This window comes from Neofelis nebulosa, chromosome 4 (assembly GCF_028018385.1).
Source record: "Neofelis nebulosa isolate mNeoNeb1 chromosome 4, mNeoNeb1.pri, whole genome shotgun sequence".
NCBI lineage: Eukaryota > Metazoa > Chordata > Mammalia > Carnivora > Felidae > Neofelis > Neofelis nebulosa.
This window is the reverse complement of record NC_080785.1, coordinates 166730264-166757591: the sequence shown is the minus strand read 5'-3', so window position 1 is coordinate 166757591 and position 27328 is coordinate 166730264. Positions and strand designations below refer to the sequence as shown.

Sequence of the window (27328 nt, the reverse complement as noted above, 5' to 3'; positions counted from 1 at the left end):
CCCAGGGTGGCTTCCTGGAGGAGGCATCCTGGGCCGGAGCCCACAGAGCCAGGAAGTGGCAGGGACGGGATTCAAACCCAGACCCAGAGCCTGTGGACGGGGTGGGCTGACGGTGGGTAGGGGCACAGGCCAGCAGAGAAATGACCTCTCAACCCGAGCTAAGTCTCCCCCCTGCCCGCTCCTGGGACAGGGGCCCCAGCTGCACGCTGGTGGAGACCCAGTTGGCCGTTCTGGGCGCTGAGCTGGGAGGAGGGAGGGTTCAGACACAGCCCGATGACCCCCAGGTCATCTCCTTGGAGCAATCGCGTGTTTACCAAACAGTTGGGGAACAAAATGCGGATGTCCCCCAAACTCTGTCCTCCCAGCCAACGCTTCCCAAAGGTGGCAGGGGAGGCGGGAACCCCTGGGTGGGCCCCTCCCCTTCCCACAGGGCCGCCGCAGCACAATGATGGCGGAGAAACCCAGCAAAGACCATCAGAGTGCCCGTGAACACCGGAGTCAGGTCCCGCCCTCCTCTGCCCACAGCCCTCCAAGCCTCTGCCCTCCCTGGGGGAAAACCCGAGTCCTCCTCCCGCCCCTGGCCCCCATCACCTCCCTGTCCTCCCCTCTTCCCTTTCTCCCCTTGACTCACTCTGCTGCAAACACACGGGCCTCCTCACTGTTCCTCCAACACACTCGGCCCGCTGCTGCCCCAGGACCTTTGCACCGGTGGTGCCCCCTGCCTGGAACGCTCCTTGGTCTTTGCTTCTATCTCACCTCCTCAGACAAGTCTTCTTGGCCCCTTCGTCCCCTGTTAAAAAATATACACCCCTCCTCCTGCCCTCACACGCTCCCCATCCCTCAGCCCTGTTATGTTTTTCATCCCCTACTAACACCAAGATGGTTTCCGTCTGTTTCTTGTTTATCGTCTGTCTCTCCCACTGTATTGTAGGGTCCCCGAGGGCAGGATTCGTATCTGGTTTGCTCCCTGCCGGGCACAGCTCAGCAAGGGAAGGAGCTTGCCCACCCAGGCGTAGGCAAGGCTGAGACTCAACCCCAGGACCTTATCTCCTGCTCCCCCCACTCCCAGACTTACCTCGACCCATTATCTTTCTCTCCCCACTCTGTTCCTGTCAGACTGATTCCCCCACCGCCGTGCCTCTGCCTGAGCCCTTCCCTCTGCCAAAATGCCCTTCCTGTGTGCCATTCTGCCCATCCTCACCTAGCCTGGCCCTCCGGGAGCCCCCAGCCTCACCAGGGGAAGAGAAGGCAAGGTTGCCTGTGGCTCCAAGTGCAGGTGGAGGGGGCTTGGAGTCCCAAGAAGGTGGACTGTGGACTGTCAGAGCTAGGCCACCGGGGTGGAGTGAGGGAGAGCTTCCTGGAGGCGGCGGCATTGGAGCTGGGGCTCCAAGATGGACGAGTCCGAGAGACGGGTGGGAGGGTGGGAGGGCACGGCCTCAGCAAAGGAGTTTGGATATTTGGTCTGAGGGTGACTGGGAGCCATGGAGGTTTCTACGCAGGGGCAGGGAAGTGAATCCGGCCGGTGGGAAGTGGTCCAACCTCCCAGAACCGCCCCTGGGCCGGGTCCTAGGGAAGCCAGGGGGCACCCTGACCTCACCACATCAGACTGTGGTTTCCTAACACCCCACCCGGCCACAGGGGAGTCTCGGGGGCGGCTGAGAATTCGGTGAAAGGATGGGAGGGCCCCCAGGAGACTGGCCTGTGGCCCTTCCCCTACCTCGGTCGGCCCCATTCGGACCAGTGCGGCTGGAGGAATCGCAGCACGATGAGCCCCCGCAGGCCCGGGGAGGAGAATCACTCCTTTCAAACCTTGAACCCTGGCTTGGGCCTTGCGGCCCCACACGCCCGAGGCCCCCCGCACCCTGGAACCAACACCCACCCCGACCCGAACGGAGGCCATAGGCCTTTGGACAACACAAAGCACCTTTATTCTGGAGCGTGGACCCCAAAGGGCAAATCACGTGGATCCAGCAGGCCCAGCGGATGAAGCTGGACATTCTCAGGGACTCCCCCCTCCCCCCACCCCGCCCCGTCCAGGATGTACAAGCTGGGGCGGGGGGGGGGGGGGGTGGTGTGGAGGGAGGGTGCCTACTTTTCCAAACCCCCAGACAGCCGCTGGGCAAACTGAGTTTCTTTGGGGAGTTTTGATCCGCTTTTTTGGGGGGTGCAGGGCCGGGGACCACAGACAGAGGCACCCAGCTTGGGGCTAATGAGACCTGAATTGGGTTCCAGTCCCCCTGTGTCCAAGGGAAAGACTGGGGAGCGTCTGAGATCAGTGAAGCTGGTCTAGGCGTCTGAATTTAGCCCCCCACCCCCACCGCGCACCTGGGCCAAGGCCACCGCGCAGTCCGTTAGTGCATATTCATGGCCACTAGGGGGCAGCGGGGACCTGGAGGGGGGCAGGGCGACCTCCCCCTTGCGGCCTGTTACTGCACGTGCATGGCCACTAGGGGGCAGCAGGGACCTCGGGGGGTGGGGGTGGGGTGCAGGGCGACCTCCCGAGGGCCGCGTCTGCTGCCCCGTGGCCCCATCTGGTCAGAAGTCCAGCTCTGGCATCAGGGTGTGCTTGGCGCGGCTGGGGGGCGTGGGTTCCTCCTTGGAAGTGTCGCCTGGGAGGGCTGGCCCGTCCCCGTGCTCGGCTTCCCAGGCTCTCTGCTGGGCCGGCCAGTCCAGGTGAGCCCAGCGGGGGTCAGGGCCCCCCACGACCTCGTCCACCAGAGCCTCCAGGTCAGGCGGGGGCGCGGGCCGCTCCACGAGGATGGGCGCGAAGGGCCCCACCAGCCAGGGCAGCGGCACGGCCTGCACCACCAGCTCCAGGAGCTCGTCCACGCAGGCGTGGGCCCGGGCCACGCTGCCCCGGCCCTCGGCCAGGGCGGCCGCCGGCACATCGCCGAAGCAGCGGGCGTCGGCGAACGCGGACTGCAGGGCGTCCACGCTGCGCCGCACCTCGGCCACCTTCTCCCGGGCGCTGGGGGGCAGGCCCCGCACGCTGGTCTCCAGCGCGTCCATTGTGCCCTGCAGCTCCCGCATCAGACTCCGGGACAGGACCAGCGTCTCCAGCTCTGCCTGCGGGGGAGGGGAGGGGCCTCAGCGTCCCAGATGGGCGCGCCCGCCCCCCCCACCCCAGGACCAGCGCCCTGCCTCAGTTTCCCCACAGGGCACCCCGTAGGACCATCCGGCCAGCTTCCCCGTGGACACTCCAAACCGCTGACCTCAGCCCTTGGTTTGAGACGGCTGGAGCCCGGCCCCACCCCTCCCCCCCCTCCCCGCCACCCTGGATAGATCCAGAACGCCCCCTCGCACCCCCGCCCACCCTCTCGCCGCCACCCTACCTGGCTGCGGCGACGGCCGTTTTCTGGGGAGCGCTGGCTCCAGTCCTCCCAGAGCTCGTGCACCTTCCCAGGACGGGCGGGGGCAGTGGGTGTGGCCCCACACTGCATGAGGTTGATCTGAGGGGACAGGGGCGGGGGTGCAGCTGAGGATCCGGGGGCTCGGGGGAGCCAGGACCCTAGCGTGGATCTGGTCTCGATAACCATGTAGAGAACATTCTTCCCTGCAACCTTCCCCTGCTGATCCAGCCTGGCCAACCGGCCCGTTCTCTCCTCTGCTCTTGGCCAGACGCCGCCACTCGCGGTTCCGCCGTCGCTCAGACTCACTTCGGCCACGCTGGCCGGTGGGCTAGGTGCACTCCTCCCTCCGCCCCACACCCCTGCCTGGCTCATGCCAGTGTTTCCGAGCGGACCGGACGGAAGTCTTCCCTCCCTGCCTCCTGGCTGGGCAGATGCCGCAGCGCCTGGTATGTTTTTTCATCATGACCTTCATTCCCCTACTGCGCTTTGAGCGTCCTGACGGGGCCACTGTGCCTTCGGTGCCCAGGACGGGGCAGGTATTAGAAGACAAACAGGAATTGTGGTCCATCTGTACTCGAGTATTATTCAGCCTTAAAAAGGAAGCCCATTCTGACACCTGACCTTGAGGACATGGTGTTCAGGGATAGAAACCCACTCGGGCGCTCATCGGCGCCCTCTGGTGGCTGCTGCGGGGACGACAGCCTGGGACCCGGACGGAGCTGGGGGACCAGGTGCCGCTTGGGGGGCTGGACCTGGGGGTGAGGAAGGGGGAGGGGATCTGTGGGCGGAGCCAGCATCCCGGCTGAGGTGTCTGATGTGGGTGCGGAGAAGCGGGAAGTCGAGACCTGACCCCCCCCCCCCCCAGGTGAATGGAGGTTCAGATGCGGGAGCAGGTTGGGGGTGTCTGACGTCATCAAACTGAGCCAAGCGGAAGCTCCCGAGGGCCCCTGGGTGGCTCGGTGGGTTAAGCTCTGACTTCTTCCGCTCAGGTCACGATCTCCCGGTTTGTGAGTTCGAGCCCCGCCGGGGGCTCTGCGCTGAGCGTGCAGAGCTTGCTTGGGATTCTCTCTCTCCCTCCTCCCCTCCCCTGCTCATGTTTTCTCTCTCTCAAAATAAATACAGTTAAAAAAAAAAAAAGTGGGGGCTCCGTGTTCCTTTGGAGCAGGGAGGGACACACAGTGAGGGCAGAGACTGGAACCTAAAAGCTGGAGTGGATCGGGATTGGTGGCAGGAAAGCAAGGGGAGGGGTGTTTTCTTTCTCTCCTGAACTACTTTAACTACCTGTAAATTCCAGCTCCTACTGGCTCTCCCCCCACCGAAGCCCCTTCCTGTCTCCCCAGGCTGAACCTCGACCCCCCTGAGCTTCCCCAGACCCATGTGCCCTCTCCGCCCCAGCCTTGAACACACCGGGCTGGAGGCAGCTGAGCCCGGCTTTGCCTCCCCCGTCAGACCAGCTCAGGACCAGGTCCCCAGCTGGCACTCGAGCCACGCTCACCGGCCCGCATCACGGGGAGGGAGTGAACGGAAGGATCTCACCAACTCCAGTGTCTCCTGCAGCTGGGCCAGCGTGTCCTGGGCGTGGTGTTTCTTCTGCCTCAGTTTCCCCAGAGAGTGTTCATACGCCAGGTGGCGGAGCCGCGCCGACAGGGAGCCCAGGCGCACAAAATAGCCCTGTCGTCTCCTCTGCTCCTCCACGGACCCCACTTCCGGGCCCTCGGCCTCCGCTGCCAGGGCCGCTGGAGGACGGGACGGTGGGAGATGGGGGTCAGCATGGCCGCCCCCTCCACGTCTGCTCACCCTCCTTGTGCGTTGACGAGCCCGCGGGCTCCCAAATTTATAGTTTTCCTTTAGGGACATCAACTCATTTCCCCAAACCCTATGACGTAGGCACTATCATTAGCCCCATTTACAGATGAGGAACACTGAGGCAAGGGGCGATGAAGCCCCACAGTGTGCAAGAGGCAGACCTGGGATTCCAACCCAGACACTCTTAGCCCCTCTGTGAAACGGTTTGTTAAGAATATACTATGGGGAGCTGGGTGGCTCAGCTGCGTAAGCGTCCGACTCTTGACTTTGGCTCAGGTCCGTGATCTCATGGTTTGTGAGTTCCAGCCCCGCGTCGGGCTCCGCGCTGATGGTGAGGCGCCTGCTTGGGATTCTCTCTCTCCCTCTCTCCACCCCTCCCCCATTCTCTCTCTCTCTCTCAAAATAAACTTTACTACACTTGATCTTAGCCAAAAGGCCAAGAAGCGATCTCTCAAAATAAACTTTAAAAAAATCCCCCCCCCAAAAAAAAAAGGGTATGCTACAAACGCTCGGCACACAGTAGGTGCCTCATAAATGCCTCCAAGCCTTTCTGCAGAGGAGGGAGTGCATCGACATGTTCTTCTCGCCCCCCCTAAAGCAGGGGTTGAAAGAAGTCAGTTCGTCTCTGGGGTCAGAAACAAGATGTAGAAAGCTGGAGAATGCTGTTTTTTTGTTTTGCTTTTTTAAGATTTTTTTCTTTTTTTTAAGTAATCTCTACCCCCAACGTGTGGCTCGAACTTACAAACCCAAGATCAAGAGTCACATGCTCCACTGACTGAGCCAGCCTGGAGCCCTGTGACAATGGTGGGGCTACGGGAACCGTATGAAGGGGCAGATGCCGTTCAGCCCAAGTGTTTAGTTTTTGAGGACCAGCCACAAATCAGGACTTGTAGGGCAAAATCTGATTGTTAAATGCACACGATGCACTAAAGCATTTTAAAGGCACTGCTTAGGCCAGTGTGACCATCGGAGGGGACACCGGTTTGAGACCGGGGCCCTCAAGTCTGCAAGCCCCGTACACCCCTAGGGTCTGCGTGGTCTGGTTTCTCGCAGGGGGTGGGGCGGGGGGCCGTGGGAATGCCCGGGGGGGCTCAGGCCTGGGCTCCAGCCCCGTGCGGTTCCTCCTGAACTGCTGCGTGGCCCTGGCCAAGTCCCGGGCTTCTCTGATCCGTAACCTCTGGGGGTGGGGAGTGGGCAGAAGGATTCGGGGGCAGGGTGGGCGCGAGCCGGGCTCACCGAGCTCATCCTCGGTCATGGGCAGGAAGTGGTCCACCAGCTCCTCCGACTTGCCCAGCACGACATCCACGGCGTGGCTCACGGAGCGCTTCAGGTCCACACTCCAGCGGCGGCTCTGCCGGGCCAGGCCCACCACGCCCGTCACACTGCTGGCCACCGTGTCCTTGGCCGAGGTCACCACCTGCTGAGAGGGGTCCCCTTCCAGGTTTGGGCTCCCTTCCCTTCCCTTCCCTTCCCTTCCCTTCCCTTCCCTTCCCTTCCCCCAGCTCCTTGGGGCCGGGTGCCCAGGGTCCCTGGCCCTTCCTGGCTCTGGGACTCAGTTTCCCCTCTAAAACATGGAGGCAAGTAAGAAAGTTCTCCCTTACAGGGTCGTGGAAGGCGTTACCAGCACCACCTGGCACATGTTAAGTGCTCAGTAAACTCGGGTGCTGTTTATTATTATTACTTTTGGGTTTTTTTCAATTTCTTTATTCTACTCTACTCCTATTCTATTCTATTCTATTCTATTCTTAAATGTAATTTATTGTCAAATTGGCTTCCATACAACACCCAGGGCTCATTCCAACAAGTGCCCTCAATGCCTGTCACCCCTTTCCCCTCTCCCCCGCCCCGGGTGCTGATTCTTTTAATCTGGCTGGTGCAGTCCCCACCGGTCCGGTCCCGGAGGAGGTTACCCTGCTCCTTCCCACCCCCAGCCCCCTCTGGGTCCCCACGGCACCGTCTCCGAAGGTTGCTGGAGAAAGGGCAACTTCTCTTCCAGCTTGTCCAGACCCCTGCAGGCGAGATTGTTCACGGAGGCCACTGGAGGGGGGAGGGTCAGGGAGTGAGGGAGGGACACGTAGGGAGAGGCAGAGGGAGGCCCGGGCCACCCTGGGAGGGGCTGGGGACACTTAGGGTGTGGGTGGGTCACCAGGCCGGGCCCCACCTGCGCTTCCCTCCCCGCCTCAGCCCCTGGTGACTCCTCGCCCAGGGCCGGCTCAGATGCCCCAGAGAGCAGGCTCAAGGTCACGCACACTGGCTGAGAAGGAGGCGGGGGAGGCCTCGAGTGGAGGGGGTGACCCCCTTCCTGGGTCAGACGGGAGGCCAAGGGTCTTGTGCCCCCCACCCGTCTGTCAGGTTGGACCCCTCAGCTGATCACAGGAGTCCGGGCGGGGGGGGGGGGCACGTGGGGCTCAGGACACGCAGAGGCAAGGACAGAGAGGCAGATGGGGAGGGAGATACCTGAGGTACGTCAGGCCGCGAGGGAGGGCGTCAGGACACAGAATGAGGGGGCCACAAGCAGACAGCTAAGGGTGGAGGTCCAGGAGGTCAAAGGCAGGACCCAGGGACGCGGTGGCGGGGAGGGGGGGTGCTCACGCTGGGGCTGCAGGTGGCTCAGGAGCGGCTGGGCGTGGTCCAGGGCACGGGCGGTCAGGTCACTCACGCAGTGCTCGGCCAGGCGGCAGGCGGAGCCCAGCAGCGGGTGCCTGTCCTTAGCGGCACTGTAAGCCTCCAAGACGGCGGCGCACGTGGTCCTGACCAGGGGCAGGGCCACCACACGCTGTACCACGTTCTGCGGGGACGGGTGGCATCAGAGGGGCCCGAGGGGATGCGGGGAGCTCGGCCGGGTTGAGGGGCGAGCGAGCGGGTGGGGGGGGCGGGGGGGGCTGCACGCTTAGCTTGGGGCTCCGGCCTCCCCATCTGTAAAATGGGTTTCTAGAGCCGGGAGATTCAAGGAGCCGACGTGCGCGAAGCGCGGGGAACGGGGACCGGTGCAGAGCAGGTCCGGTGATCGCTGTCACTCGTGCTGCTGCCGTTGAGAGCGCCGAGACGGTGGGCACAGAGACAGACCCGGGCAGAGACCCCGAGGTGGGGGAGGGGGAGCCGGGTGTGGCGGCAGAGATGCTCCCGCCCCCGGGGCCTCACCGCGCCCCCCTGGGAGGTGGGTAGCGTGTGCCAGCAGCCCTCCCCCGCAAGGCCCAGCAAGGATGGGCATGGGAGGGCGCCCCTGGCCCGAAACTGTCCCGGGAGGGACAGTCCCCCCACCCCTCCCTGTGCCCCTGTCCTCGGGAGGGGCGGCCCCTCACCTGCCTGTCCTGCTCCCACAGGCTGTCTCGGGGGGGCCGCACAGGCTCATCTCCTGACATGTCGGCTGCAGACATCCTGAGGGGCAGGGCCGAGTGGGAGGGCCTTCCAGGCCTTGGGCTCTGTCCCGCTGGGCTTTGCGACCTGGGCAAAGTATTGTTCCCTCCTGGAACCTCCGTTTCCTCAAAACAGAGTTATGATAGTACCCTTCCTCGCAGCGTCGTGAGGGACACGGACACTGGATGCACAGGGCTCTGCACACACTGGGTGCACAGCCCCCTGCAGGGGTGGAGGTGGTAGCTGCGGGATCCCAATAAACCTAAAGACTGACAGGGAAACTGAGGCACCCAGAGGTGAGGTCCATGCTGCTTCCAGGACCACACATCTGAGCAGGCTCAGAGTGGGGAGTTCGACCCGAGACTCCCCGCTCGCTCGAAGTTCTTCCCCTCTCCCCACCCTGTGCCCTCAGGGCCCTGGTCGCCGCTCAACTGGGTCCTGAGCTTTAGCCAACTGGGCCAAGGGTCTCGGCCACCTGCTCCAGCCCTTCACCCCCCGCCCCTGTCACGCCGCTGGGTCCTCTCCCGGCCACCCGATCAGGAGCCCCCAACCTGCGGGGTCCTCCCGGACGCCCCCACGTGGCACTCACCCGGGCGCGCGCGCAGCCACAGCCCCCGGCCGCCGCCGCCGACCCCCGACTAGGGCTCCAGGCTCCGCCCACCGCCGGCCCCGCCCGCCTTATAGCCTCTTGGAGGGGGAGGGTGGGGCCTTCCCTACTGACCAATGGGGAGAGGCCGTGCGGAGGCGTGGCCCGGGGGCGGGGCTCCAGCGACCCAGCCCACCCGCCCACCTCCCGGCGCTTCCCTGGGGTTCTCGCCGGCGCTCCGCGGTTGTCATGGTAACTTGGGGGGCGCTGGATGCCCCAGGATTGGACTACTTCCGTTGACCAGGTTTGGCCACCCGTCACCCTGCCGTTGCCACGCAGACGGTGGAGGGCGATCACAGCCCCCACCCCCTCGCTGAGGAGTGACTTTGGGCAAGTCTTCAAGGCGTTTTTATTTAGAAAACTCTGCCGTGGAACTCAGCCAGGATTCAGGCCGGCCCGTTCCCTTGGATCCCCATTTTACAGATGAGCAAATTGAGGGATCCGATTCAAACCCCTCTCTGCCAGACTCCAGGCCCCTCCCTGGCTTTCGTCATCATACCTGGAATGACCACCAACGACCCTCCTTCCAGGGAGCTGAAAACACTGGGCATGTCCCCCAAACACCCAGGGGTCCCCCAAGTCTGACTCGGGCTCCGGCATGCCCAGCCCTGTGTCAGCAGGTGGCTCAAGGTTGCGAGTTGGGAGAACACGGCCTTCAGCTTCGCCCAGCCTGCTCAGGCCTGCCCTGGGTGGCTATCCCCCTAGGTTGTCACCGGCCAGCATGATGAATTGTTTGGAGACCTGAAGCATCCAGTTTAATTTAAACCTTCCCCAGGACACAGCTGTGGCAGGAATCCACCGGTCAAATGACACTCTGGGCAACGGTCAGGGTTTTATTTGGAGTTAAGTCCTGGATGGGGGGAGGGAGAGGGGAAGCCACAGACCATCATATCCCAACTGCAATCCCTTTAGGAGCTCTAGAAGCTTGTGTCCTGCGCCCCCAGGCCCTGGGTCTCTCCTCTTTCTTCTTTCCTTCTCCTTCCTCCTGGAGACCTAGGAAGTCAACTTGGGAGATGCCTGTAACACTGAATTCCAGTACGCCCAGTCCCTTTCCACAGTTATTTATTAACCCCTCCGTTCTGACCCCAAACTGAGTGATGCTGGCTAGAAGGCACCCCAGCCCCAGGCCCTGCATTCGGAGAGCCCCTCAAAGTGGGGGAGACAGAGCCAGACAGAGACAACCCCAGTGTGGCCAGGGCTGGGCCAGAGGGAGGCCGTGCAGGCTGGGGGCGCCTGGAGGCCAAGAGATCCGGAAAACAGGGAAAGGCTTTCTTGGGAGAGGGTACCAGGAGGCCAGAGAGCCCAAGGCGGGTCCAGCCAGCAGCTCTGGAAAGCTGGAGGTGAATTCTTTGCCAAGTAGCAGGCAGCGTGCTCCCAGGCCTGTCTCCCCAGCCCAGCCCCAGGCCTCAGTGGGACTCAGCTGCAACCAGGAGCATCTGGCCCTTCCAGGCTTCAGGCCCAGCGCAGCGCGTCGCGTTCCCAGAGAACATCCTGTCTTTATTGGCCACAAGCCACCCGTAGAGGTCTTCCAGGTTCCCATCACAGATCCAGGGGTTACCAGAGATGTCAAAGCCATCCTTCATGTCCCGGGCGGGCTGCCCCAGGGATGTCCAGAGCCCCTTAGGCGTGCCGGTAAGCAAGTTGTTGGACAGATCCAGGAAGTCCAGCTGCCGCAGACCCCGGAGGGCGCCCGCTGCCACGGTGGCCAGCTTGTTGTCATTCAGGAAAAGGTAGCGGAGGTCTGGCTGGGGTGCCAGGAGCCCCTCGCCAAGCACCTGCAGTCTGTTGCCTTCCAGATGCAGCCTTTCCAACCGCAGGGGGCCTTTCAGAAGGTCTGGGGGCAAAGCCTTCAACTGGTTATTGCTGAGGTCAAGGATGCGCAGGGAGGTGACGTGGGCCAACAGCCCCGGGGGCAGGGTCTGGAGGCGGTTTTCGGAAAGGTCCAGATGCCGCAGGGCCTTCGGGCCCAGCAGCCACGAGGGCTCCAGAGCCTCCAGCTGGTTTTCCTTCAGCACCAGGGTGTGGAGAGCACCCGAGGCCTGGGAGAGGCCGCGGGGCAGGCGGGCCAGGCGGTTGCGGGTTAGATCCAGCACTTGCAGCAGAGGTGCAGGCAGCAGGAAGTTGGGCGAGAGGCTCTCCAGCTGGTTGCTGGACAGGTGCAGCTCCTGGAGGCGAGCGAGGCCCCGGAGGGTGTCGTCTGGCAGCTGCGTGAGGTTGAAGAACTCCACCACCAGGGAGACGGTGTCGGCCGGGAAGCGGCGGGGGATTCGGGCAGGGGGGTGGCAGGAGACGGAGCTGCCGTTGACCGCATGGGACACCACGCAGGCGGCACGGTTGGGGGTGACCTCCTGGGCGGAGGCCGTAGACAGCAGCAGCAGGAGCAGCGTTCTAGAAAGCTGGGGGTCCAGGCCTCCGGGGCTGCGGGCAACGACAGGAGAGACACCCGGCTCGGTGAAAACGTCCCCAGAATCAGCCAGCCCGTTCCTGTCTACCACCTGAGACCATGCCACCGCATTGGTCCCCGGGACGAGTGCAGTCACCTCCTGTTCCTCTCCTCGCTTCCACCCTCACCCCTCACAGCTGCCAGAGGTAGCTGTTGTTCCAGAGAGAATTCGAACTCTCTGAAGACTGCGTTTCTCAGTCTGACCCATAAGTGTTACCCACCCCCCTGACTGCCAGCCTTGCCCCAGCGGGTTGTTCATTATTTACAGTCACAAGGGCTAATTCCTTCCGCTCTAGCTTGTTTTCTGGGTCATTTCTTACCTCCCCGGCTCCATATGTTGAAGGCCGGGGCAGCGAACTCCTACCTGTCCTGCAAAGCCCCGGCTCCGATGCGCCCTTTCCCGTGAAACTTTCTCCGACTTTCCCAAGTTGTCCCCTCTGGGAAACTTTCTGCCCTTTCTGCCCAGCGCCGGCCAAACAGGGTTACTTGCTGTGTCCAGCTCTATCTTGCTCCAAAGTGCTCGAGGGCAACCCAGGGCTCCAAAGGGAACCCTGAACACGGAAAGTGCATCCAGCTTTGTGCAGATCGGAGCAGGCATTTGACCCTGGGGTGGGGTGGTTTACAGGCGGCACCATAATCCTTCCAGGGCTGGGCTTCTGCCCCTCGCGGTCCCTCCGGCAGGCCTCTGGTGGGGTGTTGGTCGGGAGGCGTTGGTGGGCCTCCCGCTCTCTGTGTGGCCCGTGGAGCACTGCTGTAGCAAGGGTGAGTGACAGCGAGTCTGTCCACAGTTAGAGCCTGTTGCTCTGTTCCAGCCCGTGGGTCTACATCTCGCCCCGTGACCTCCGTGCATCAGATGGAACTGCCTGGAATCCAGTTCTGCCCACCATGGGCAGGGTGGGGGGACTCACCTGTGCTTTCGCTGTGGCCTCCAAGAAGACATGATGGCCTCCCTCTTTTCCGTCTGGGCTCGCTCAGCCCGGTGAGGTAGCCTGATACCTGCCTGGACTGGGGGCAGGGCCGCCCGCCCCAGGGAAGTCCTCACCCACATCCTGTTCCCGTTAGTGGCTGGCCCTGAGCCAGGCAGGGGAAAGGGGGTGGTCAGAATTGCAAAACTGCTTCCTGGCAGGGGAGGGGCGTGCTCCCTTCTCCGCCTGCTTCTCCCTGGTGTTTCATCCCCCTGATTCCTGCTTTTGGGGGGTGGGCACTCCCAGAGTCTCTGGGGCTGAATCCTCACTTCCCCCCACTCCAGGAATCAAGGGTCACGTTTGCAAGGCTCCGTTCCTGGGCAGGGGAGGGACAGCTCTCTAAGCAAGAGCTAGTCTTTGCAATAAATCTAAGCAACCAGGAAGTTCAATGGAAGGAACAAAGAGGACTTGTCTTGAATTCATGACATATTGTTGTTGACCTTTTTTCTAAATGAAATAATTTCTGGGTGTTTTGTTTTGTTAATAATAAGAGAGAGCGTGCAAGCAGGAGTAAGGAGCAGAGGGAGGGGGACAGAGAGAGAGAGAGAGAGAGAGAGAGAGAGAGAACTCCAAGCAGGCTCCACACTCATCACAGAGCCTGACGGGGGGCTCAATCCCACAACCGTGAGAGCATGACCTGAGTCGAAGTCAAGAGTCGGACGTTCAACTGACTGAGCCACCCAGGTGCCCCCAAGTGAAATAATTTCTAAAAAATAGAATTCAAAAGGGAGTGATGCCTAAAGTCTCCACAGTCTTCAAACAATGGCCTGGGAGGGACTAAATCATGCTCCGGCTCCCAGATCTATAGAAACCGCTCTGTTTTGTGATCTTAGGCGAGCAGCTTAACTTTTCTTGGCCTCGGCTTCCACATCCGTGAAGTGGAACTCAAGTCTCCAAGGGCCCCTTCTGCTCTTTCTTTCTTCATCTGAAGGCTAATGAGCTATTTGTTTGGGGTCTCCCTCATTCCCTAAGAAATGCATCCGGAAGCTACAAATGTGCCTTTGAGAACTGCTTTGGCTGCATCTCACGGGTTTGGTTACTCAGCGCTTTCATTCTTGTTGGGTTCTAAACATTCAGGGGTGATGTGTTAACTTTACATGCACCTGGACTTTGGTCACGCCTGGCCATGGCCCAGTCTCTCCACAGCCCAATCTCTGAAGAGTTTTGTCTCGAGCGGTGAGAATGAATGTGAGTTCTGTCTTGTGGGCATACAGATTCAGAGACATACGTGCAAGCTGACCGTGGCAGGCGTAAAGAAAGACGGGCGAATACCCTCATGAATACACAGGTACAGATACAACACAGAGACACAGACAAAGCAGGACAGAATAACAGACTCACTGAGATGGACACACAAAAACAGATATGCACAAAATAGACAAAGGACCCGAATAATAGTTTCCCGAGGAGGACATGCAGATGGTCAACAGGTACATGAAAGGTTCTCAGCCTCACTCATCCGCAGGGAAATGTAAATCAAAGCCACAATGAGATACCACCTCACACCTGTCAGAATGGCTATTATCAAAAAGACAGAAGGGGCGCCTGTGTGGCTCATTCGATTAAGCATCCGATTTTGGCTCAGGTCATGATCTGTGGGTTCGAGCCCCGCATTGGGCTCTATGCTCACTGCTCGGAGCCTGGAGCCTGCCTCGGATTCCGTGTCTCCCTCTCTCTCTGTTCCTCCCCGGCTTGCACTCTGTCTGTCTCTCTCTCTCTCTCTCTCTCTCTCTCTCAAAAATAAACATTAAAAAACTTCTTTAAAATAAAAAAAACTAGAAAGAGAGTAGAATGGTGGCTGCCTGGAGCTGGGGGTGCAGGAAATGGGGAGATGTGAGTCTAAGGGTACAAATGCATGGTTACAAGACGAATACATCCAGGAGTTGTAACGTACAGCCCGGTGACTATCATTAACGTTACTGTATTACATACTTGAAAATTGCTAAGAGAGTAGATCTTTTGCTTTTTTTTTAATTTTATTTATTTTGAGAGAGCGGGGGTGGGGCAGAGAGAGAGAGAGAGAGAGAGAGAGAATCCCAAGCAGGCTCTGCGCTGGCAGCGAAGAGCCCAACTCAGGGCTGGATTCCATGGACCTTGAGATCATGACCTGAGCTGAAGTCAAGAGTTGGACGCTTAACAGACTGAGCCACCCAGGCGCCCGGTGGGTGAGTAGATCTTAAATGGTCCCATCAGACACACACACACACACACACACACACACAGAAGTACCTGAAGTAATGGATGTGTTAACCTTTCATGGTGCGATATTGGCATGTATCAAACATCTGAAACTTACACAATGTTGTAGGTCAAACCTCTCACGCGTCCAGGAGAAGCTAGGCGATGTCCTCCTGGTGTTTTGCATTTGTTTACTAGGCTAACAGTCTCCTCTGGGACAGGGGGAGCCAGATCTGTCTCGTCCACTGCTCCACCCCCAGAGCCCAGCACACAGTAGGTGCTTCATCGGAAGTGGGCGGGAAGGAAGGGGTGTGAACCCTAAAGGCAAAATGCTACAGAGATCTCAGAACGTGCAGAGCCCGCCCCTGCTTCAAAGCCTCGGGTGGTTCCCTGTCCCACTTAAACTCCATCAGGCTGGGGGGAGGAGGATGGGGAGTTAATGTGTAATGGAGGCAGGGTTTTAGTTTGGAAAAGATGAGAAAGTTCTGGAGATGGATGGTGGGGATGGGTGCCCAACAGTGTGAACGGACCTCATGCCACTGACCTGTGCACTTAAAAAAAATTTTTTTAATGTTTACTTTTGAGAGAGAGAGAGAGAGACAGAGCATAAGCAGGGGAGGGGCAGAGAGAGAGGGAGACAGAATCCCGAGCAGGCTCCAGGCTCTGAGCTGCCAGCATGGAGCCCGGCACGGGGCTCGAACCCACGGACCTTGAGATCATGACCGGAGGCCAAGTCAGATGCTTAACCAACTGAGCCACCTGGTCGCCCCCGAACTGTGCACGTTAAAACACTTCCCATGGTGCATTTGAATTTATGTGGATTTATGTGGATTTTGCCACAACAAAAACATTTTTTTACGCTCCTGATCTGTGGGGCCCTGCCTGCCCCGAGCCCTGGCCCTCCTCTCCCTCCTGATCTGCACCTGCTCCTGCCGCCTCCCCTCCCGGGGCCGCTGTGGCCACCTCGCCCCCTCCTCCAAGCATGTTCCCACGTCCCCCACACTGTTCCCTCTGCCCGCACGCCTCCCCACAGCTGCTGGGTCACCTCGACAGGCCCTCCTTGGCCACCCCCACACCCTCACCCTCTACCTAGCACATTACCTGGCCTTTTCCCCACTGCACACATCACTCCTTCAAATCCAGTCCTAATTTGCAAGTACAGGACGGGTCTCCCCAACTAGGCTACAAACTCCATGAGGACAGGGATCTTTGTCCCCGACGGTGCCTGGCATATAGCAGGTGCACAGTAAATATCTGCTCAAGAACGAATCGGGAACCGGCCCCATCCAGAGGAAGACGTCCCCCCATTTCCACACCCAGCTCCCCAGAATTCTGCTTGCCACCGCGAGTGACACAGGGGCTCCCAGCTGCCCCCGGGGCAACACCGCGGTCCAGGTCCCGCCCCCCAGGAGACAGAGCAGAGCCAAAGCCTTGGGGTGCCGGTGGTTGTAAACAGTTTTATTGATGGGGAGGGGGTTGGGGGAGGCAAAGTCCAGAGAGGGTCCAGGACTCAGCTGGCCACTCAGCTGGCATGCATGGTCAGCTGGAGGTCGAGGGGGAGGTCACGAGGGGACGGGTGGCATGGGACCCTCTGACCACCCTGGGGCCGTATTTACAGTGGGGCCCGCCCGCCTTCCCCGCCCCCGGACCACCAAGCCCTTTGGACAGCTGCTGCCAATGTGACTTCCGGGCAGGCCCTCCCGGCCCCCCTGCCCGAAACCCCTGCTTGTCTCCCCTCAAAGTCCTAACCGGCACCTTGGAGGCCCCCCGGCCTTCTGGAAGCCCCGGCGCCGGCTCAGCCAACGCCCAGGCCGCTGGGGCCACCGCCTCGCACACGGACACGTACACGGCACGCGCGGCCCGCCCCGACACACACACACACACACACACACACACACACACGCCGGCAGCAGCCCTCGTGGGCGCACGCACGCGCACACACACACGTCCCTCCCCTTCCTGGCCCCTTGCACACGAACACGGCATGCACACGCGCACGCACACCCACACACGCCAGGAACCTGGGTTGAGGAGGGGCGTGGGGGGTGGGGCTGGGGGTGGGGAGCTCGGGTCGCAGACGCGGCCCCTCCCCATCCCACCGCCTCCAAGCGTTCCCGCCCCGCGTCCCCCTCCCCGCCCTCCCCCGGCTGACACCCCAAGAACGGAGTTGTGCAATTGGATAGAAATCTGCAAAAGAAACGCCAACTGGAAAACAAACCCAAATCCACGCGCAGAAGGTCAACCTCAAATCCGTAGCACATTCCTCCCGCCCCCACCCCCGCCCCCACCGCCGCCTCAGTGTCCCGCGGCCCCGGGCGGGGGCGCCGAGCTCGTTGTGCTTCCGTGCGGCCGAGGGGGCCCCCCACGCGGGGCGGGGCGGGGCGGGGGTCGTGAGCACCCACTGGAGAGCTTGGGCCGGCCCTCTCGCTCCTGGTTCCCGTGGCTGGCACCGCCGAGGCGTCGGGGCCCCGGCCTAGGGCACGGGGGGCGCAGTCCTGTCCGTGCCCCCGTACGAGAGGAGGTGGGCCAAGTCCGTGCCGGGCCGCGCGTGGCGGCCGCGGTGGCGGTCGCCCGGCCGGCCCTCGCCGCTGTTGAACGTGTGCGTGCGGCGCAGGGCGGCGGCCGGCGGGCCGTGGGGGCCGGGCCTCCGCAGGCTGCCCGTGGGCGGCGGGCTCCAGGGCCGCGGGAGGCCGTCGGCGGAGGCGGCGGCGGCGGAGGCCGGGTCCGAGGGCCCGGTGGGCGCCGACACGACGCGCCGGCGGTCCGGGCTGGCGTGCGGGGTCAGCGGGAAGTCGCCGTGCGCCGCGCGGCCGGGCCGGGCGTAGAGGCGCGCGTCGGGGCCCGGCTCTCCGGGCACGGGGGGCGCGGGGGGCGCGGGCGGCGGCTCGGGGGCGCGGGCCGGCGCCAGCAGCAGCAGGGAGGAGGACGCGGACGCCGAGAGCAGCGGGTGGCCGTGCTCCCAGGCGCGCGCGCCCAGGGCGTGCGGGTGCGGGGCGGGCAGGCGCTTCTGCGGCAGCGGCGTCTGCTCGGGCGTGGGCAGCAGCCCCGAGTCCAGGTCGTGGGGGCCGCCCTGCAGCAGCGTGGCCTTGGCCCAGCCGTTCTGCATCAGGGGCGCCAGCAGGGCCTCGGGGGGCCCCCCGGCGCCGCCGCCCCCGCCGCCGCCGCCGCCCCCGCCGCCGCCCCGGCCCCCGGCCGCCCTGCGCTCGCCCAGCCGGCTCACGCTCAGCACCGCCTCGCCGCCGCCGTGCGCCAGGATGGCCTCCTTGTCCTTGCGGCGCGCCAGCTCGCGCCGCTCGCGGAGGCCCACGTACCAGCCCACGCTGAAGCCGGACACGACGGCGCCCACCACGAAGGCTGCCACGGACGACGTCACCAGCAGGTTCACCGACACCAGCCCGGCGCGCTCCTCCGCCAGGCTGGCCCGCAGGAGTCCTGGCCGGGGAGGGCGGGCGGGGCCGCGTGAGCCGGGGCGGCGGGGACGCTGGGGTCCCCGCACCGCCCGCCCCCCCCACCCCCCACCCCCGCCGCCGCGCCCCGCCGGCCCCGCCGGCCCCGCCGGCCGTCCGCCCTCCGCCAGTGAGTCCGTGCGGCCGCTGGGTGGCATCTCTGTGTCCCTCAGTCCGCTGGGGTCCGTGTGTCCTCTCCGAGTCTGTGTCTGTCTCTTGGCCTCTCTCTCTCTCTGTGTCCCTCCCCCGCCACCCCTGCTGGAAGTGAGGCCCCCCGCCCCTCCCATGCCCTGACGGAGGCCAGCACCCGCCCCCAACACACATACGCGCACACACACGCGCGCACACACGCACACGCGCGCGCGCGCGCACTCCACTTACCTGTACAGTCCCCTAAGCCTGAGGTGCTGGCCCCAGACACGTCCTGCTCAAAGGTGCCTCTGACGGGGAGGTGGGGGGCGAGAGGGGCAGTCAGCAGAAACCTCTCTCAGAGCCTGATGGTCGGGGGGGGGCAGACCCCCCTACCCCACCCCCTGTCCCCCAGTACCTGGTGCCGGGGCTGAGGAAGACGCAGGAACCATCAGGGGCCCACCCACAGTAGGGGTCCTGACTGCCAATACAGTTCCTAGAGCAGACGGTGACCCATCAACCACAGTCCCTTACGAGGCACCTTTCAGTGTCAATTCCAGGGGTGCTTGTGACAAATCAGCACTAGAGGCTCCTATCCCCCCCCCGCCCCCCCTTAGAGATGAGGCTCGGGGCAGCGGGCTCAGGAAAGGGTTTCGCCGCGTTGAGGGGCTCACACTGAGACTAGGGGGGGTCTCAGCCTGCACACCTGCTCCTGCCACCCACTTTAAAGGCGGGGAGACAGCTGCCTCCCCGGTCCCCAGCTTCTTCCGCACCTGATGCTCTTAAAGATGTCAGCCAGGTCTCACGCCTTCCTCTGCCCGCAACCCTCCAGGGCTCCCACCTCGGTAAAGCCCAGGTCTTCACTGCCCTCCCTGCTTCCCTCTCTTCCCCTCGCTCACTCTTGCTCCAGTCCATCTGGCCTCTTTGCTGTTCTTCCAACGTACCAGGCCCGATCCTGCCCCAGGGCCTTTGCACGGGCGGTGTCCCCTGCCTGGCTCATTCTTCAATAAGCCAGGAGGCTGCCGGGCCCCGGACTTGAATTGGACTTTCCCCACTTCCCGTGCTCATTGCCCCTTATTTCCGCCCCCGGTCACCTCCGCAGCCCGCCCCAAGGGGCACTCACTTCATGCACCCTGAGTACTGCTGGCAGCGGGCCACGGGCACGCGGACCACGCAGCGGGGGAAGGCTGCCAGCAGGCCACCCGAGGCCGTGTCCAGCTCCAGACTCAACAGCCGCCGCCCCGCCTCACCGCTGCTGAACCGTCCACACCTAGGGGTGAGCGGATTGGTAAGAGTCAAGGGCGCGCCCTGCCGCCCCGCCCGCCGGGCCGCCTCTGTGCACTCCACCTGTCCGGCCGGTAGGTCTCGAACTCCTCTAGGAAGACACTGGGCCCAGCGGTGCCTGAGGCGCTGGCGTTGGGCCAGATGAGGAACTTGAGGACAGTGCCCACCTCGGAACCCAGGAAGACGACGGTGTGGTTGCCCCAGGGGCCGGCGCCCACGTCCACAGCTACTCGTGTCAGCTGGTGCCTGGGGCCAGGGCGGGCAGGGGTCAGGCGTGACGAGACCGCACCCGGGCCAGGCAAGGCAGACACGGGGGCGGTGACGTGGGTGTGTATCCGGGACAGACAGACCACCAGGCCGGGCTCCGGTCTGGGCCTGCCCGCGCCCCCCCCGCCACGCTGCCCCCGCCACGCATGGGGACTGACCGCATTAGAGTCCGCACGATCCAGGGCGCGTGGCCCAGAGAGGGCACCGCTTCGTCCATCAGGGGGTGGGTCTTGACAAAGTTGAGGATCTCATCGGGGAAGGCGCTAGAGGCATTGTACTGCATGCCGGGAGCCGCGCAGCACCCAGGTCTAGGTGGGGAGGAAGCGGTGGACTTGAACATCCCCACCCAGGGGCTCTGATTTGCCAGGGGGACCTGCCGCCCTGCCCAAACGGCCTCAGCTTTCTGCATCTGTATAATGGGTACAGCTGAACTCAGCCACAGATGACTACCTGGAAGTCCCAGCCCTCGGTCCGCGGGGTCAGGACCCCCACCCGGGCACCCGTTTCGGGATCCGGGGGGGGGGGGCCTCTTACCGGGGCCGTGGCACCTGGTCCTCCGGCACGGGGGTCCAGATGGACTCGGGGGACTTCTGCTCACGGAAGCGGCCTTCAAACACGGCGGCCACCTGCGTCATGTCGAAGGCGCAGACAGCCGAGCCGGGGATGCTGGGGGAGTTAGGTGAGAGGGAGCGGTGAGCCCGACGGAGGGCAGTGCCTTGGACGCGTGTGGGAGAGAGTCTTCGTCCCTGTGAGGCTGTCGGATGTCCAGCCCCCTGGGCCGGAGATGCCCCCACCCAACCCGGTCGCTCTGCTTCCTGAACAGGGCTCCTCTGTGGCCACCGGGGTCCAGGCACCCCCCCCCCCGCCCCGCCCCATGACTTGCTTGACGTCCAGTCTCCCAGATGCCACTCGTGGCTCCTTCCAGACCATTCCCCAGGGGGCTTTCCAAACACAAAATCTGACCTTGTCTCTCTTTTGCTCCTCACTCTCCCATGGCTCCCTAGAGCTCTCAGGATATAGTCCACTCTTCTCCCAGTGGCTCGTCACCTCTCTGCCCTCATATCCTCTAGCGTCGCCCTAGCTTGCTCCTCTCCAGCCACAGGGGCTTCCTTTCTATTGGTGAAACCTACCAAACTCACGGCTGCCTCGGGGCCTTTGCACATGTTATTCCTCCAACTTGGAACGGACCCGGGAACTACATGACGAATGTGGGACCCCTCCGCTCACGTCCACCCAGTGCCCCAGTTTGCTCCCATCGGGGTCCTCTGACCTGTTGCTGGGGGTGGAGAAGACAGCAAGGACCACCGGCCGGCCCCCCAGGCTGACCACGCCCGTGACAGCCTGCAGCACGTTGAAGTAGAAATGGGAGTCGCCAGGCACGGAGCAGTTGAGCCGCGCCTTCAGGAAGGACGTCCACTGCTTCTCCAGCACCCGGGGGGAGCCCCCCACGTCATTCTTGCACACCCGGGCCACTCGGGACACCACCACCTGGTGCAACAGCAGACAGACGGGGGGGGGGGGGGTGGTCTGAGCCCTGTGTCCGCCAGCCAGGCCACGACGGAGGAGTGTGGCCCTGAGGGACCCCAGTCGCCACACCCCTCTGAGCAACGCGTTCCCCAGCGGAAACGGGGGGACGTCAGCGATGATCGTCGCGGCCCTGAACCTCGTCTGTTTACGGATCGCCCACTATGGACCAGGGACTTTATCCGTGTGTGGATGGATGGACAGATGGGTAGAGACGAATGGGCGGGAGGGTGCATTGGTGGGTGGGGGGGATGGACAGATGCGTGGTTGGATGATGTTGAGTTGGTGGGTGGGCAGAGGAGTGGGCAGCGGGTAGAGGATGGACAGAGGGTTGGGGGACAGGGCGGGGGGACAGGCCAACAGCGACAGCACTAGGACTGGGAGCCAGAAGTGTCCCCTGCCCTCAAACCCATGAACCGCACCCGTGAATGTCTTCCGGCCTCAGAGGCCGGGTCCTGGCTGGAGTGGAGGGTCTTGAGGACTGGAGGTAGAGGGCGGACCCTCTCGCCCCAGGTGGAGATTCGTGGATCCCCCTCTGCTCCCCACTGCCCCTGACCAGAGCCTCTCAGCTCCAGGCCCCACTGCAAGGGCCTCTCGGTGGGAGGGTAGGGGTGAATATCGGACCTTACCTTCTCCAGATAGTTAAACTCCATCGCGATCTCCCGGAAGAAAAAATAGATGTGGCTGCCCCACTCCACCGCATGGACAAAGTAGGGCTCTGTAGGAGAGGAGGGGTCAGAAGCCAGCCCCCGATACGAGAAATGGTGTTTCTGGGGCTGTGAACACATCGGCTGGGGTGACTGCTTTTATAGTGAAGGGGGGACATTCGCTGATTACCCAGGCAAAATAAAATAGACTCAAAGAATTTTGGGGGGGGGGCGGTGTGGGGTGTCAGAATCCTAAAATCACTGTGTCTGCCCTCCCCAAACAGCAATGTCTACTATTTTGGTCACCTTCCTCCCTAATGTGTTGAAGAGCGAAGCTCCTGCCATCCCCCTCTTGTGATTCCTACTTCAGGCTTCTAAGCTACCCGCTTCCAGCAAGTTCTACTTTAGCTCCAACGCAAATCTTTCCTCTGGCTTCATCCTCAAAGAGGCCAGTGAGTTGCAAAGATGAGATAGGAGCCCCCCACCCCCACCCCCCGCCTCCGTCTCTGCTGGGACTCTTATTCTGGTGGGGGGATTTGATGAATGCCTACCCCACCTTTGAACCACTTGGAGTCGTGTTTCACGGTACGCAGAGTGGGCCGGTCCCCCAGGCTGCGGTAGATGACGGCATCGATGGCTAGGAAGTCAGTAACGGTGGCCGTGAAGAGCATCCCTTCTGGATGGGTGTGAGTTGGGGGAAGCAGGTGAGAAATTAGATCATAGAGGCCAGGGGTGGGGTGGGTCAGTACTTGATCTTCCAAGGCTGAGCCCAGAGCCCAGGGGAGCTCTGTCCCTAGGCTGAGCCCTGACCCCATCGAAGCCCGAACCCAGGCTGATCTCCAACCCCCCGGCTGAGCCCTGACCTTGGCTGAGTCCTGACTGTGGCTGAGATTCTACCCGCTTCCCAGCTGGACAGATGGTCTCCCAGCCGCCTTCATAATAACCCAACTCCAAGAGTGGAAAAGGCCACACGGTGCTCAGGGCTGGGGTCCCATCAGACGGTCAGAGTTGGGGGACACTCACCAGAGAAGAGGGCAACGTTGGCATGTTTGGGATCGTATGGGCAACGGGCCATGCCGCTGATATTGTCCCCCAGGGGCTGCAGTGTGTCCATCTGCAGGGGGGGGACAGGGCCTGAGTAACAGAGCTCCTGGCCACACCTGGCAGCCCCGTCCCCCCCCCCACCCCCCCCAGGGAATCGTGGCTCTACCCTGGATGCTGTGTGATTTGCTCACTTAGCCCCTCTAGGGCTTAGTTTACTGATCTGTGAACGGGTCTAAGAGTCGATCCTAGTTAATCCCATAACTGGCTTGTAGCTTAAGTAGCTATGGCTTCCCTGATCTCCTTTGGAAGCCTCCTCTGGAAGCTCCCGTTGAGGGGCCGAGGAGGGCTTATCCAGCAAGACTTCCCGAAGGAGGTGATGTGGCCTGAGGCAAGAGTAGGGCCGGTAGAGGGCAGGTGAGCAAAGACCAGGAGGTTGGGGCCTGGGGCAGGCAGGGCTTCGAAGGGCGGAGACTCACGCTGTAGTTGGCACACACGGGGTTGAAGGCATTGGAACCGCACACGAAGAGCGTGGATTCGTCGCGAAGTAGCAGCACCTTTACAAAATTCCGACACTCGCCCTGGGATGGGGCGGGAAGAGAGAAGCCATGGTGGGCGTGGTCACGGGTGTGGGCGTGTCCAGTGCGGGGGCGGGGGCAGAGCAGATCTGGGAGCGTGAGGGGCGGGGCCGGGATGTGGGCGTGCCTAGTGCAGGGGGCGGGGGCAGGGCAGAGCCGATCTGGGAGGGGGCGGGGCGAGGCCGGGATGTGGGCGTGCCCAGTGCAGGGGGCGGGGGCAGGGCAGAGCAGATCTGGGAGCGTGAGGGGCGGGGCCGGGATGTGGGCGTGTCTAGTGCAGGGGGCGGGGGCAGGGCAGAGCATATCTGGGAGGGGGCGGGGCGAGGCCGGGATGTGGGCGTGCCCAGTGCAGGGGGCGGGAGCAGGGCAAAGCAGATCTGGGACGGGGCGGGGCCGGGATGTGGGCGTGCCCAGTGCAGGGGGCGGGGGCAGGGCAGAGCAGATCTAAGACCGTGGAGGGCGGGGCGGGGATGTGGGCGTGACCAGGGCTGAGGACATTATGGGGGCGTGGCCAGGCTCTGGGCGGAGCCGTGGCCACGCGAGGGTGCTGGCCTGGGATGAAGGCAGAGGAAGACTTGCCCCGGGCTGGGCGGGATCGGGGAGCGGCTGGGGGCGTGGCCAGGGTCCACTCACCTCCTGCTTGCCCTTCATCCGACACACGTTGATGTCACTGGGGTTGGAGCGCCAGGTCAGTTTCTGAGGGCACAGGGAGTGGTGAGGGATCCCCGCAGCCCTAGGAACCCCCGCGGGGCCGCGCCCAATTCTTGCTCCCCAGCACCCCAGGCAGAAGCCTCAAGTGCGCCCCCACCTCTCCCACCTGTGTCCCCTCCTCACCCGCTGATACCGCAGCTCCGTGGTCGTGGGGGGCTCCAGCTCCACCCGGTACAGGTTGTCCCTGGGGGGGGGGGCGGAGAAGGCATAGTTTGTGAGCAAGGGAGCCTCCTGCCCCCACTGTCTGTTCTCCCTGGGGCAGAAGTCGTATCCAACACCCAACACGCAGGGCTGTGCCAGAGCCTCAGCCCCAAGCAACTGCAACACCGAACGAGCCTTCGTGTGCTTGCGCCGGCACCACATGCCTCCTCGTCCCCTAAAGTGACCCACAGGTTCCAGCACGCCCCACATACCTTGACATAGGCCACCTCACGTTCACACGCCCCTCTGCCGTAGGGGGCTACACCCAACGTGATGAACTGTCCAAAGCCCTTTCATCGGGTGCCCTCTCAGCACCTCTCAGTCTCCCCCAGGCTCTTCCCCTCCCCCCCATGCCGCAGAAACTGCCCTGGTCAAGGTCACTGGCGACCTCGTGCGAAGTCCAGCAGTCACATGGTCTCTATTCCTCCCCCTAGCCCGCAGTGTCTGGCCCGTCCCCCCTCCGGCTGGGAGCGCCTCAGGGACCTGGCTTTCCTCCCATCTCTCCAGTCCCCTCCGTCTCCCACCCCTTCCCTGGTGCGCAGGCTGGGCCCTCGGGCCTCTTCTCCAGGGCAGCCTCGTCCACTCTCAGCACTGGAACCGCGTCTCAGCCCCACCATGCCCACAGCCCTGTCTCCAGCTCGGGCCTCCCCTCGAGCTCCAGACTCGGGGTCCGGCTGATCCTGGAGTCTCCGCGTGGGGGGCTCCCGGGCGTCTCACACTCAGCTTGGCCACGCTGCACCCGACTGTCCCCCACACCTGCTCCTGCCTTGTCCCTCATCTTGGCCGAGGCTGCTCATTGCTTCCAGGGACGAAGGCCACAACTTAGGAGTCACCCTCAACACCCATCAGCCGATACTATGCGCACTGCCTTTAATGTCTATCAAGAATTTACCCACTTCTCATGCCCTCCGCGGCCACCACCCTAGTTTACCCTGAACCAGGGCGGTAGCCTTGCCTTGGTGCCCCTGCTCCTGCCCTCCGTCCGTCCTCCCCTCAGCCATCACCAGAAGGTGCCTGTGGGTACCTGGGTCAGGTCCTGCCTTCCTCTGCCCACAGCCCTCCAGGGCTCCCTTCTCACTCTGTCCCCTCCCTGCCCTTCCCTCCTCACCCTCTCCCAGTTTGCTCACTCTGCTCCAGTCAGTTGGGCCTCCTCAATGTTCCTCCAACACACCGGGCCGGATCCTGCCCCAGGGCCTTTGCACAGACTATGCTCTCTACGCAGATTTCTCCTCCCTCCCCCTTGAGATGTCCCCAAGCCTGGGGACCCCACTCAGGTCTCAACTCAAATGTCACCCTCCCAGAGAAGCCCTCGTGCCCCACATCGGCACCCTCTGTAGAAACCCAGTGAATTTTGACCAAAGAGCTGTCCCCACCGGGGGCAAACCGGGCTGTACCCACAAGAGGGTTCAGTCAGCACCCTTTATAAAATCACACCCCGGGGCGCCTGGGTGGTGCAGTCGGTTAAGCGTCCGACTTCAGCCAGGTCACGATCTCGCGGTCCGTGAGTTCGAGCCCCGCGTCAGGCTCTGGGCTGATGGCTCGGAGCCTGGAGCCTGTTTCCGATTCTGTGTCTCCCTCTCTCTCTGCCCCTCCCCCGTTCATGCTCTGTCTCTCTCTGTCCCAAAAATAAATTAAAAAAAAAAATAAATAAAAAATAAATAAATAAATAAATAAATAAATAAAAAATGTTGAAAAAAAAATTTTTTAAATCACACCCCAAGGGCACAAATCTGTACTCCAGCCAACGACCTGCCCCATCATGCAAACCTCCCCCAAATGCTATCACCTGCTCTCCACGCCTCACCCTGCACACTCTGCCCGACAATCCCTCATACCTGTCCCCGATGAACAGCGTCCTGTTGACCCGCAGGACCCGCTGGATGTTGAGGTCGTCAGTACCCTCTGCTGGGGTCAGGCGTCCTGGCCCGCTGCCCACGAACACGGGGTAGTGGTTCAGGTCTGGGGGAGGGGTTGGGGAGGGGTGTGATCCCGGGGCCGGGATGAGCCAGGCCTGGTGAGCCCCTGAGGAAAGTGGGCCGCAGACCCAGCTGGGAAGCAAGACCCTCCCTCGCGACTCCCCCTCCCCTGGGACCCCCCCACTCACAGTCCCTGGGGGCCACGCTGAGCGGCGGCGGCTCCTCGGGGAAGAGGCCATTAGCTTCCCCCAGTAGCAGCAGTAGGAGCAGTGGGGCCGGGCGAGGAGGGGGCGCTCGCGGGGTCCGCATGGCGAGGTCGGGGTGACGAGAAGTGACACCTGAGAGCGAAGGGCCTGGCGGTGAGCGGCGCGACCTGCAGTCCCGCCCACCGCCGAGAGATGGCGCACACGAGCCGCAGCGGCCTGGCCCTTCAAGCAGCCAAAAAATTCCCCATCAATGGGGGACGATGGCAAAAAAACACCCCCAACCACGGCAATAACGGTAATGCCCGCACTTCAGTCTAATTATCCGAAAAACTTTCCGGCCACAGCGCAGTGAAAGCTCAGGAAACGGTTTCCAACAACTTCATAGTGACAATGTTTAAATAACTTTTAAACAAAGGGGGTTTTCAATCATTGTAAAACGCTGAAGGGTCACGATAGACAACAACACTTCAAGACGCGTATTTAAATAATTCAGCCTCAAAACATGTATTCAAGAATCCTTCGAATTAAAACACAACATTCGTAAAACGAAAGGCTCAAACCACCACCACCACCAACAACAACAACAACCCTCAAAGTCTCTTGGAATTTTATAAACCGCCATCTGGGAATTGC

The 27328-nt window shown here is 62.5% G+C and overlaps 3 protein-coding genes across 5 annotated transcripts; all 3 read right to left on the bottom strand.

Moving 5' to 3' along the window:
* Window positions 1-1905: 1905 nt before the first annotated feature.
* PLIN5 (perilipin 5) lies at window positions 1906-8575 on the bottom strand. Its single transcript, XM_058729015.1, has 7 exons — window positions 8459-8575; window positions 7749-7944; window positions 7111-7193; window positions 6393-6573; window positions 4887-5086; window positions 3333-3449; window positions 1906-3066 (listed from the first exon to the last, which is right to left on the bottom strand). Exons 1-7 carry the CDS (start codon window positions 8531-8533, stop codon window positions 2536-2538), a joined length of 1383 nt encoding a protein of 460 aa, XP_058584998.1. The 5' UTR covers window positions 8534-8575; the 3' UTR covers window positions 1906-2535.
* Window positions 8576-9491: 916 nt separating this feature from the next.
* LRG1 (leucine rich alpha-2-glycoprotein 1) lies at window positions 9492-12663 on the bottom strand. Of its 2 annotated transcripts, none has more exons than XM_058729028.1 (2): window positions 12511-12663; window positions 9492-11577 (listed from the first exon to the last, which is right to left on the bottom strand). In XM_058729028.1, exons 1-2 carry the CDS (start codon window positions 12648-12650, stop codon window positions 10566-10568), a joined length of 1152 nt encoding a protein of 383 aa, XP_058585011.1. In that variant the 5' UTR covers window positions 12651-12663; the 3' UTR covers window positions 9492-10565. The 2 variants fall into 2 exon arrangements, with proteins under 2 accessions (XP_058585011.1, XP_058585010.1); XM_058729027.1 differs by lacking the exon at window positions 12511-12663 and adding an exon at window positions 11923-12501.
* Window positions 12664-16182: 3519 nt separating this feature from the next.
* Window positions 16183-26810, bottom strand: SEMA6B (semaphorin 6B). 2 transcript variants are annotated; one of them, XM_058728955.1, is made up of 16 exons: window positions 26678-26810; window positions 26409-26532; window positions 24496-24556; window positions 24295-24357; window positions 23563-23664; window positions 23066-23156; window positions 22599-22718; window positions 22025-22113; window positions 21142-21359; window positions 20406-20537; window positions 20030-20179; window positions 19668-19850; window positions 19444-19590; window positions 18739-18816; window positions 18573-18631; window positions 16183-18177 (listed from the first exon to the last, which is right to left on the bottom strand). In XM_058728955.1, exons 1-16 carry the CDS (start codon window positions 26796-26798, stop codon window positions 17219-17221), a joined length of 2697 nt encoding a protein of 898 aa, XP_058584938.1. In that variant the 5' UTR covers window positions 26799-26810; the 3' UTR covers window positions 16183-17218. The 2 variants fall into 2 exon arrangements, with proteins under 2 accessions (XP_058584938.1, XP_058584939.1); XM_058728956.1 differs by lacking the exons at window positions 26409-26532; window positions 26678-26810 and adding an exon at window positions 24786-24903.
* Between the last annotated feature and the right edge of the window lie 518 nt (window positions 26811-27328).

Bases quoted from the DNA above. Each gene is read 5' to 3' on its own strand.
- PLIN5 (XM_058729015.1), bottom strand. From the start codon at position 8,533: ATGTCTGCAGCCGACATGTCAGGAGATGAGCCTGTGCGGCCCCCCCGA. The intron at 7,945-8,458 runs GTGAGGGGCCGC...CCGTCCCCGCAG, and splicing joins TGTGGGAGCAGGACAGGCAG to AACGTGGTACAGCGTGTGGT. The intron at 6,574-7,110 runs GTGCCGTGGGGA...CCCTCTCAGCAG, and splicing joins TCCAGCAACCTTCGGAGACG to GTGGTGACCTCGGCCAAGGA.
- LRG1 (XM_058729027.1), bottom strand. From the start codon at position 12,200: ATGCCTGCTCCGATCTGCACAAAGCTGGATGCACTTTCCGTGTTCAGG. The intron at 11,578-11,922 runs GTAAGAAATGAC...CGTTGCCCGCAG, and splicing joins CAACATATGGAGCCGGGGAG to CCCCGGAGGCCTGGACCCCC.
- SEMA6B (XM_058728955.1), bottom strand. From the start codon at position 26,798: ATGCGGACCCCGCGAGCGCCCCCTCCTCGCCCGGCCCCACTGCTCCTA. The intron at 24,557-26,408 runs GTATGAGGGATT...CCCCCCCCCCAG, and splicing joins ACGCTGTTCATCGGGGACAG to GGACAACCTGTACCGGGTGG. The intron at 19,591-19,667 runs GTGGAGTGCACA...GCTCACCCCTAG, and splicing joins GAGACCTACCGGCCGGACAG to GTGTGGACGGTTCAGCAGCG.